Source organism: Chaetodon trifascialis, chromosome 16 (genome assembly GCF_039877785.1).
Source record: "Chaetodon trifascialis isolate fChaTrf1 chromosome 16, fChaTrf1.hap1, whole genome shotgun sequence".
In the NCBI taxonomy this organism is placed as follows: domain Eukaryota; kingdom Metazoa; phylum Chordata; class Actinopteri; order Chaetodontiformes; family Chaetodontidae; genus Chaetodon; species Chaetodon trifascialis.
This window is the reverse complement of record NC_092071.1, coordinates 18132541-18144532: the sequence shown is the minus strand read 5'-3', so window position 1 is coordinate 18144532 and position 11992 is coordinate 18132541. Positions and strand designations below refer to the sequence as shown.

At 41.9% G+C, this 11992-nt stretch overlaps 1 protein-coding gene across 2 annotated transcripts in view; it reads left to right on the top strand.

Annotated features, from left to right (window-relative positions):
* The first annotated feature begins 2888 nt into the window (after positions 1–2888).
* gabrb4 (gamma-aminobutyric acid type A receptor subunit beta4) overlaps positions 2889–11992 on the top strand; it is a 53332-nt gene continuing 44228 nt past the window's right edge. Inside the window, exons 1-2 of one of the 2 annotated variants that reach the window (XM_070982695.1) lie at positions 2889–4398; positions 6260–6354. In XM_070982695.1, coding sequence (XP_070838796.1) covers positions 4319–4398; positions 6260–6354 — 175 coding nt within the window. In that variant the 5' untranslated portion in view covers positions 2889–4318. The remainder of the gene's footprint in view (positions 4399–6259; positions 6355–11992) is intronic. The other variant, XM_070982694.1, reaches the window with a different exon arrangement.

Sequence of the window (11992 nt, the reverse complement as noted above, 5' to 3'; positions counted from 1 at the left end):
ATGAAACGTCTTCGCAAGAAGCCTTGATTGCATTCTCTAATCAAAGGGAGTGCACAAAATCCCACAACACATTAACGTTAAGTGAACTCTCATTAAGTCACCCCCTTTTAGAAAACACATATATTCACTTCTGCCACTGAATGATGGCGAGGCCACATGAAGAAGGGATGAAACATGTTGAAAGACATCAGTTAGATATAGTTACTCACAGTCAATTGGGGTGTTTGACAGATATGAACAGCAAGAGAAACAGGGAGTGACTGGAAGGCACCAATGCATTAACCATGTGATACTATTTATATCAGAGGAGCAAGGGTGACCCAGTAACTCACATGTGTTATGCAACATATGAATGGAGCAAAAAAGAGCATGGTACATGCACATCTCAGGGGCTTGGATCTCCTTGTCATAGATGCCTATTAGAGTTAATTGCAGTCAAAGAATGCATCAGAGAATGCTGTGAATGGGAGCACTACTGCGAGTGTGACCGACTATAGAGGGAAACACAGACCGACTGTGACCAGAGACTGAAGGGATCCATGTAGCGTGCTGTCACACAGGTTCTAACTCTATATTACACTCCATTACTGTACTGTACAGACGCTGCTCTGCACTGGTTCCCACCAACATAAACTGTGGGAGATGGACTACCATCAAGCAGTACATATATGGACAAGTCTGCTTCTTCAGCAATTATCCCGTGCACAGTTACTGTTGCCTTGGTGCCTATGCATGAATACACTGATTAAACAACGGGAGTACGTCAGGCTAGTTTATTCTCAAATGGTCTGGTGAATAATTTGCATTTAAATCACTGAATCCCACCTTGAAAACCAATGTGGTACAGGCTGAGTAAAGGATCAACCACACATTCAAAGGTGAAAGCCCACTGGTTGACGAATTTACGGGATTACAAGCAAATACAGCACTTCTCTCTATTTAGGGGCTGTTTTTTGGGTTTTTTTTGGAGGGGTTGCCATTTCACTTTAAAAAAATGACAACAAGACACTTGTTGCTATTGATATTTGCTTTGGACCCTCCCCTTGACTTAGAACAGAAAAGCTTAATATGTTGGTGAAACAAACCTTTTTATTGTACATAACCCAAGTCACACATTAGGAGAGGTCAAAACCTTTATGATCCATGGTGCCCACAGAAGGCTGTTTTTGATGTATCTGTTAAATCTGTTTTTACAGTAAATGTTACAAGAAAAGGATGGAGTAAAATAGAAATCAGGGGCATGGAAAATGGAAGACCCTCCCTTAATTTAGCCAAAAGAAAAAGAAAAAAAAAAAAAAGTTTTTTCTGGCCATGCTAATTATTTTCATACAGTCTTAGAGTGTCAACAAACAGAGATGAATTTAAGTGTGCACCATATATTTCTTTGTGTCGGAAAACATTGAGAACTATTGAATAAAATAATTTCTTGCAGAAATTATGCAAATAGCTCTGCTTCTTGAATTTGCGGTTAATTATTAGTTGATTCAGGATTACATTACAAAGAATTCCTCAGCAGTTACATTTATTAGGGAGACAGTTAATGTACTGACAAGGAAACTGTTCTCTCTCTGAAGCCCCCTTGAACCTTTCACTGCCCAAAAACTATTACACTGATTGTGGTTCTAACCAATCTGATTTTAAATTTCGGGTAACGCTCAAGTAGCAAGAAGCAGACCAGTCAGCAAAGGTTTCTGAGATTGCAGGCAGACTATTCTGCATAAAAAGACTTTAGACTTTAGAGGTTTAGTTTGACCCCCCCCCCCCAAAAAAAAGGTCTTAACTTGGTTCATGAGTTGATGAATGTTGAAAAAGTTCATGAATTTTTTTTTCTTGTCACACAAGTGTTTCCAATGTCACAACTGAACATCCACATACTCAATTTACTGCTTTAGTACTACAATTAAAGGTCCAGTGTGTCAGATTAAGTGGTATCTAGCGTTGAGGTTGCAGATTACAACCAGCTGAATACCCCTCACCTCACCCTCCCCTTCCACGAATGTCAGAGAACAGACATAGAGCCATCAAACTATGGAAGTTTGTCTGTATAACTGTTCACCCCTGTGATGGAACGTGAACCGTGAAGGCCGGTCTGTGCCTTGCAGATCGTGTTATGTTAATTGCTCACCCTTGGGTGCCAGGTCATGGTCAGTCATGGTGTTACCCTTTGATGTGCACTATGTAATTGCAATGCCATTCTGTTTGAAATGTCCACATTATGTCAGTCTCATGACTGGAGGATTGAGGACAGTCCAGTTAATAGGTTGTGTCTCCTCCAAAGCCAGAGCACAGGAGAGCCAAAATACAAATGTAGAATTAATCTACGTTTTTGGTTTTACACTGACATTGACGTAAGGTTGGCATTATTATCCAATCACAAAAGCATCACCGGAAAATCAAACAGAACAGCCATTTTTCCTTCTTTGTCAGTGTATCCTTTTTGTTGAGTGCCGTGACATCACCTATGGGAGGGACAAACTGAGTCTTCCTCTTTTTCAGGGTATGAAGGACAGCAGAGAATATTCAACAGCAACAAATTCCTGCTGACTATGAACATGTTTCAAAGTGTAAAAAAAAAAAAAAAATCTTCTTAGGCCACAGACTGATTGAGTCTGTGACTCTTATCACAGCGCTTGTGGCCCTGATGATAATGACGATGAGGAGGACAATGATGATGAAGCAAAAGGGAAGTGTGGTATCCCTGACAGGCCACATTTCTGTTACATGCATTCTTATAAGTGGTGACCCCCCCCCCCCCAGTCTAACAGATATGGCTCCATGGTACATCAGTTGCTGTCTGCTTTTGTCCCACTGACACCTCAGTGGTGACAGCACTGGGTCTGCTCCTTTAAATGAGCCTTTGCGCAGAGCCTTCGAACCACCACAACTGCATCAGTGCTGGATGGGTTGCTTAGCAACTGGACAGCACAGAGATCCCTGAAGAAAACCTCCTCCTCTGTATGAAACACAAGCTCGTGCGATTCTTGAATTGTGATGTGCGCGTTGGCAATTTCCACTAAGGATATGTATGTTTCACATGCAAAAAGAGATTCGCGATAAGGAATGACATAAATCAGACGTACAGCCCAAAAAAGGCTGCGCGTGTTCGTGTTATGTGTGCGCGCACGTGTGCCTGCATCTTTGACTGTGTGTGGGTGCTTGTCCGCGTGTGTGTGCGAGTTTCAGAAAAGTGGAAGAAATGCATGAAAACGCACCGGCACACACTCACAGCATCCTAATGGGTTTCAGAGAGAATAGACAGACAATTCAGCGCATGAACAGGCTGTCGCTAAGGAATTCACCTTAGGTGTCCCCCCCTTCTCCCCCCCAGTAGGACATTATTTTAATTTCAACTAAGAGCTAGAAGAAATCGAAAGGAAAAAAAGAGGCAAGATCTGCTCGTCATGTCTCTTCGGACTGTTGATTCTCTGTCATTTGTTGAGTGTTTCCAGGAGAAGAGGAGCGGACCACATTAACGTGTCCAAACGCCATTTAACGCTGGGCAGCGAGCGGAGGCAAGTGGACTTTTCAAATAGGTTTGCATCTTTGATATGAAGCCCGGCGTTGTGATACGTGCATTGGCGTCCTAGGGGCCATCCATATTTCTCGGCATCTAATTTTTTCACCAGAGGAGTGATATAGCCTGCTCTGACGTCTGCATCAGATATTACCCAGTGCTTTTTCAATGTGCATTTTCCCCTCAGTGACTTTGCGCTGATCTACATCATCATCAGCAGCAGCAACGGGGAAAAAAAGGGAATGAAGATTTCATTTGTCTTTTTTTTGAACCCACCGCTCCCCTCCAGCCGACCAGCGTTTCCAGCTCAAACAAATATCTTTTAACAACATCACGTTGTGGAATAGTCTGGCGCTGGAGCATCGCTGGAACCATGCCTCTTCTGCAGATTTGGACTGGGAAATTTCATCCGCCAATTTGATCATCAAGAGGCTGCTGCTCAGTCATTCATGCCAGTGTTTGTTTTTTTAAGGGGAAGAAGACTTGTCATCACTTTCAAAAGTATTGTGTATGCTGTTTTTGAGCAAGATGTCTGATCTTCTGGTGTTGGTCGAGGGGCTCTGTGACCTGCACGGATTTCCATAGCCGGGGAAAAACAGCGGGGGCCAATTACGAGATTTTTTTTTTTTTTTTTAAATCGAGAAGCCTATTTTAATGAAGACATCGCATGCGTAGATGTAGGCTAGTTTATTCGACATTTTTAAAAGGCAATTATTTTTTGATTGCCAGTTTTTACTTTGTGCATTTCCTGGAGGACCACTGGACTGGTTGGATTATAGAAACTATATATAAGGATTTGTGGAGATGTTGGGTCGTCAAGAAGATAAATTATGTGGAATTTTCTCTGCTCTGGCGGCTTTGTCCTTCTTATGCTTTGTTCAAAGGTAAGAAAAACGTCGCTTGGAGAAAAAAAAAAAAAAGCTTCACACCATAGACGTGATTACCGGTCAATAACAGGCTGAGATATGGCAAATCGCATTAACAGCGGACCCAGGCCTACTTTATTAGGGGCATTGATGCCGATATGTGCCCTAATAGATGGAGCTGTGGCGCGCGCGAGCGTAAAAACATGCGCGTGCACTGTATCAAGCCTATTGTGAACCGTAACCTACCCCCGATATGAAAATGGGGATATACTTGTGTGTATTGGATTGGGCGAATTTCAGCATGAGTCGACCTGAATGGCAGCCCTCATTAGGCTCCAGGAGGCTCAGCCGATGATTATGATAGGATCAATCAGCCGACGATCGATTGATTACGCCACAGCGGCCAGATGTATGAGTCTACAGTGCTGGAGACACTCGGCCCGCAAGCCCACTTATTTTGTTCTGGAAGCGCAAACTAATATTCGTGTTCATACAATCATCTTCGTTTCCCGTTTTATTGACCTGATCCAAATTAATCCCAATCGAAAAATAATCCCGGCAGGTCATCAACTGCTGTTGCTCTCAGAGTAGGAGGCAGGGTGTAAGATTTACCGTTTCAATAATTTCATCCCTGTATTGTTTACAGTATGAATGACCGCACAAGGCTTCATGAACATCATCACAGTCAGAATCTCCTGATCAATTCCTTTATGGTCTGCTCGAGGAAGGCGCTGATACACATCCCCGGTGGCCTACTCCTTTCCCTTGTCTGCAGTAACCTACAGCCTCACTTATGAGATTTAGGTGCTCACTGAGAAGTGGGTCGCACTTTTTTTTTTTGACATTTTGATCCCATTAGAATGATCCTGAAGAAAGGGAAAGGGGAGCAGTCTTGTATGCGTTTCAGGTGTCACTGATGTTCCCTCATGGTGATGCTCCCAGGTGTCAAACCCACAACCTGTAACCGGCCAGCTTGATGAACAGCTGCACTGCCTATGAGCTAATTGAACAGTGCTTCCCTGGCTGAGCCAAGGGCTAGTGCTCCTATCAGGGGAGCACTTTTAACCCACTTCCTCCCCTCGTATCCCCCCTGCACTCATTCTACACCCTCTCCGTAACGAGGAACCTCAGCTGGAGAGCCGGCCTCGGTCAGGTGTAGCAGGTCATGGCACTAATGTTATAGGTGTCAGTCAGACTAGTGCAGACTATACATTTCTGGCGGGGATAGTCTGCCTCTGACAACATGATGGGAGGCTGTTATAACAGAGAGCTTATTTACATTCCCATGAATAAGACTGTGCTCCTGTCTGAAACTATGAAATTGTTACTTTTATGGCCACTGTTCTGAAGGACCGACATCAATAAAGTACCTGACAGGTGTGTCATCATCATATATCCCCTTAGCAGATGAATATTCTGTAGGTGGGGCTCCAAGGGGGGAAATGCATACCCTCACAAGAACACAAGAGTCAGTGTGCTTTTAATATCATGTATGATGTCAGTACAAAATACTGTAACTTACTGAAAACACATCTACGAGCTATAATTCTATGCAGTGTGAATGTTTAGCTTTTATTCAAATTGTATTCTCACTGTTAAGGTGGTGACACAACCAAGAATGCATTGCATGCACGGCTGAGAATGTAATAGAGAAAATGTGACATATCAATGATTGCTTTAGAGAAAATTGGAATTCATGGACCCTGAGTCTTCTTTTGTCAAAACCTCACCATGTTGATGTAACGGCCTCTTCGTCAAAGGCAGCATTCGTGTCATTAATATTCAGGGAAAAAAAAGCTACGTACAGTAGTAGTTTTCGAGGTACAGTTGTTTCCCCACTGCAAAAAATGACTCAGACACTTGTGGTTTCTGCCCTCAGCTCCTCCACTGGAAGCACCGGAATGTCTGTGGCCAAGACTACCGTGGACAAGTTGCTGAAGGGATATGACATCCGTTTAAGGCCTGATTTTGGAGGTAGGTGCTGTGGCTGCATCTGTTTTGGGGTCTCAGGCTCTGTTGTCAAGGGTATTCACATGTCAAGGTGTGTGCGCAGCGATATTTACGAGTCATTCCTCTGGAATCTGCCGAAGACTTGGCCTGTGGCAAAATACAGGGAAGAGCTTTGAAGTGACTGCTACCATGTCATTACTATGCATCTATTCACGTATCGAAGATGGCTGCTCCTGGAGAAGTAGGGCACACACAGAGATGAGCAGTCAAACACTATGTTTTTTAACAACAGGGGTAGTGAGTGTATTGATTTTTAATAGTATTATGATTAGAGACGTTTCATGGCCTCTTTGTATTACATAGCATTGTTTCTGAGCGTTTGATTTGCGGATCAAGGAAAACCCTTCTGCCCCATTAACTTTTATTGGAAATTGTGAATCTTGTACATCCGTGCTTTAGAATAATGGTTATTTTGATAATTGCTGAAAATAGAAGGCGTGGGCGACAAGTCATTAGTGTATGTCATTTGGGTTGATTGTTTTCCTGAAACAATTTAACCACAATAGACGTTAAGCAGTATAAAAATAGTTGGATTTTTGAACCGCATACTTGCCTGTTGCTAATGGTTTTGCTAATGATCGAGTTACTTTAATATAAAAACAAAGGTTTGGAGAAATGTTGGAGAGACAGAATGTTTGCAAATGAAGTACGACACCTGTGCCTACAATGTAGATGATGAATTTAAAGCCAATATTTCATTGTTTTGACAGTATCATCTGGGGCCTGCTCTGTGCAAGGCCACTCACTGATGATGCCATAACTCAGCACTGACTGACAGCCATTGTGATGCCTCTAATTCAGTACAGTGTATGATTGCACCTGTTCATTTCAGCACCAGCTTTGTTGTCCCTGCCGTGCACACGCATTCAAAAACTTTGTATTCAGAAAAGCTTATGGCCACTTACTACAGTCGCTGTCTGAAAAACAAAGAACAAAAGAGGCTGTTTTACTTCCAGGGCATGTTAACGGAGTGTGATGTTAAATTAATGAGAGCAAGTAACACAATAGTATGTCTGTTGCCACTTAAATTTGCTCCAGCTCCAGTGTGGCCAAGAATCTGCTGTGTCTTAAAATCTTTCTCCTCTATTAGTTTACCAAGTCTTTCTTGGTGAATCATGTGTATAATCTCGTACATCCAGCACTGATAGACGTGACACTCAACCTGTTGAAAAAAGAAACTTTATTGACTGGTAGGTAGAGACAGTGTGGCATGACTCACCTACAAAATATGTGAATATCCTATGCAGCCATGTTATGTGTAAAACAGCTCGACTACATTAAACCAAATCATGTAATGATTACATGATACATAATGATGTCCACTGCCTCAAGAACTTTCCATATCCTGATTCACTGTGGCATTTTTTTTTCTGCAATGCTAAATAACATAATATGTTTAGAATAGAATATGTTTTAATGTAATTCTACATGTAGGAGGACACAGACTTACATCTTGTAGACATAATTTGGCTGATTATTCTATTTAACAGATAGAATGTGATTTCTGTCTGTTAAATGTATATTATTCTTCCGTGTGTTTTTTAAATAGGCTGCAGGCTGCAGCTTGTCAGTCCTGCGTCTGCACTTGATGAAAATGAGAGCAAGCAGTGAAAGACGTATAGCAGGTGCACCTCCTCATATAACCTTCCTCTGGTTGGGTGCTCTGCCAAGATGCTCTGATGAAGACTTATGTGCCAAAATGCGTTAACCTGATGTTAGCCATTGTAAAAATATGTTATAGATGAGGTTACGTCTTCGTTCTGTGTTTTGGAGAGCTGCCATTCCAGACTTGTTTCATAGATTCAGTGGAAGCGAAATGAGAGCAAGCAGCAAAGAAATGTCTCAGTCACTTTGCTTCTGGCAGTTGAATCAACTTCATAATACGCAAAAGTAGTTCCGAACGTTTCACATTAAAGAATTTTTAATTTTCAGCCAATATCGGCTCCAGTGCAAACTGGACCGGCTCACTCCAGTGCAACTACGCACAGTTTCAGGGTCAATGTTTCCGTAGCATATTCACTCCTTACTCTGCCCCACTAATGTAGCTAGCAGGTAGTTGATGCTGCCAAATGCCAACTCTTTGAATCTCTCTCTGCTGGCAGTTGGCAGCAATTTTAACTAATCTAAATGACTTTAAAGAGTTTTTCCAGTTTGGAATCGTCTTTATTGTCTTCCTCACCTGCAACAGTGTTGTTGCTCATCAGTCCTACAAGTCAAAGCAGACAAAAGAGCTAAATGTGACTGAGAACTGCTCACATTTTGTTGCATATATTGATGTTGATACCGTACATATGTGTTTGACTAAAAAACAGCCAGCAGGCACGAAAAAACCCTTCACTCTATGCATTAATTATGAGCCTAAGATTGGGTAAAAGAGGCACATATACTGTATATTTCTGTTTAAGAGGCACATTCACCTTAATTACCATTTTATCTTCAACAGAACAAGAAAATGAACCTGATTCTGACTTCTCAGTGTAAACAAAATACTGAAACAGTTTATTTATCTGTATTGTTTCATCATTGCGCAGTGGTTTGAATACCCATGTTTTATATCAAACGAACAACAAATAGTTTAAAACAAATCATGTAACAGAAACACTTTGTATCACTGTCATGACTTTGAACGGTAAGCCAAAATGTCAGGAAATGAATAAGGAATTGTTTTGATTCCTGGTTCTCGGTTAATTTTTAAAGCATTTCTAGAGCTGCCTTGTCTTGAAGATGATTTCAACAAACATTTCTACTTTGTTCTTGGTTATAGCTCACCACTGTCTAGCAGCCTGTGACTGCACTGGAGATGGTAGAGCAGGTTTGAAAGAGTGAGTATCCCAGGCAGAGAGTAACTGTGCTTTACCCTCAGGCCAGGGAGCTGCAGTCCATCATGTCTTGATATTTCCAACATCAGTCAGCTACTTCTTTCGTGCCACAACTGCTGTCGACCTTCAGCCCTTCAGATTCAACAAAGAGGTTTTAATTTGGCTCAATGCTGGACACAGACTGTGGCTCCCCAAAGCTGGGCCAACACCCATATGTGAGATAAAAACTAGCTCAACGGTGTGCAGCGATGGAAAAAAAATTGTGGTTTGAATGCTCACAAAGAGGTTGCCAAGAGTGATGCCATAGGATTGTACTGAACTGCTGTGGCCTTAGCACCAGTATATCCAGATGAAAAGCCCACTCTGCAGTCACTCTATTCAGACCCGCCCTCTTCTCACTGTTGATCTGAGAGGCAACCTAAAACCTAAGAAATGGTACACACACTCAAATGGCAGCCATTCCAAGATTTTGCAAGGAAACAGATTTGTATGTTTCCTGAAATTATAGCTGTTATTGGTTTTCCTTCTTTTTTTTTTTTTTATTGCAGAATGCAAAAATCTTCTGTTTTTCCTGACTCTATCAGTTGCAAACTGTGTATGTATCTCTTCTTCATTATCTGCTTCCTTGGATTGTAGCCCTTGGATGTAACTTCCTAACAAATGGCAAATGGTCATAGAGCTGAGTCATAGACCACAACCCTCATATAACCTGAAAGATGCATTACATAGATTTAGATTTAGCAAACTTACCGGGGCATTGCAGACATGGTGAAGAAAGTATATTTTCCGGATATATCTGTTTGACTGATTACACTTCTGTGTGATATTAGGTGAAGTTGTATATACATTGTTTTAGAATAACTTGACAAATGAGAGCCATTTACACACAAATCCGACTCAAGCCTTTTTTCAGACTGTTCATTGTCACTTCAGCTACTGTAATTTTAGTAGTGCCTGTTATCAGTACATACATGCTTGCTACCTAAGTGTTGATCAGTCCTATCTTCACTTACTCAATATTCAACATGAATGAAATAAGGTCGAAACACATTTTTGTTCCAGTTCCAATGTGCTACTTGTGTTCTTCTTCCAGTATGTGAGCCTGTTCTGACATGAAGGTTTTTATGTGGGTTCAGGATAGCATCAGTAAAGCGGTTCAGAAAAGCACAGAGAGGAGTTGTTTTGAGCAGTTTTGGGCGAGCTGATGGAGTGTTAGCTGGTCAGGCAGATGATTCAAGAGGATGTGTGAGAATGTGTGAGGGCGACGGGGAGATAGACCACATAGCAATATGGTGTTGTTTGAGAGTGTCAGTTTGTGGAGAAAACTAAAGCTTGGACAACGGAGAGATTGGAACATTGCTGTTACAAATGAGCCTAAACAGAGCTCTATTTCATGTTGTGTTTCTGGTGTGTGTAATATGAGGATCTGGTCTTTGAACCACTGTCTTTCAAATCCCTTCTTGGTAGTCCAGAGTTTCAAAGCTCACGGCCATTCCAGTGAGCTTGACACCCATGTGGTGGGGGAGTTGCACCAGTTGTTGGAGAACTGTGACTTTTCTGTTTGGTTGTGTTTGATGACATGCTTCAAGACAGGCTGCTCCAAAGGTTTTATGAGGATGGCATACAATGCTTTTGGGTGGGAGAATTCCCTTTCCTGACTTTCAAGAAAGCAGTGTAGATTTCTCAGGGACCTAAAGACGACTGCAAAAAATGTTAGAAATATTCAGCAGGGACATGCGGGAGTTTATGTGTTCAGGGTCATTACATTTAAGACTCATTTAAGGTGTCATTATTAGTCATCTGTGTGGAGATTAACAAGAACCCCCAAAACTTAAGGCTGCTGTATCCTTGTGAGCCCATTCACACAGTAATGGTGCTTTCTTTCTGTGGACGTTTCAGCCTATGGCCAGTATGCAGAAGTCAGGTTAGTTATAGAAAAGGGTGTGGGTCCCAGTCTCCTTGGCCATGATTGGCTCAGAGAGATCAGCTCAATTGGCAAGAAGAAGAAGAAGAAGAACAACAACAACAACAACAACAACGATAATAAATACATTCTATATCCAAAGATACAGTTTTAAAGTGAGATGCACGTTAATCTTTTGCTTTTTGCTATAAAGGGACACGTATAGGAAGAATTGGAGCATTTGCACAGATTGAGGATCATAGTACCCATCATGTCAGTCCTAACAGAAAGAAATGACATGAGCACATCAGTAAAATTCACAAAGATTTGCTCTGGTACCATTGCCTAGTGCACAGTATGCAGGTTTTCCAGTCAACCAAAGAATTCTCCCACTGATTAGTATTCTTTACAAGTAGAGTCAAATAACTCATTGGCAGAATCACCTGCTTAGGTGATGAGACTGTTGGCCCTCCATAGCACATGGTTTGCCACCCTAGGCTAGTGTTAGTGGCATCCAGTCCCACCATTTTCCAGTAAACAATGGACAATCTGCTGCAAGACCTTGATAACATTTTGATTACATGGGCCACAATAGCAGAACCCCTTACAAACCTGGATCTGTTAGATTCTAGGCTGTGCCTGAAAAGAAACAAATATATGTTCCAGGCATCTACTGTGGTGTGATACTCCGGAAACATAATCATTTGAGTGGGCCTGTAGCCAGCAGAAGATAAAATCGGCCACCAGTCCTTAGACCCTTTTTGAGGTAAGGGCATGGCAAACTACTATACTGCAGCAAGTCATCAGATGCCTTTTTTATAAATCTGACCCTGCTGTGTTACCTGCTTCATAAAGATGCAATGTGTAAACCGGGCCCTGC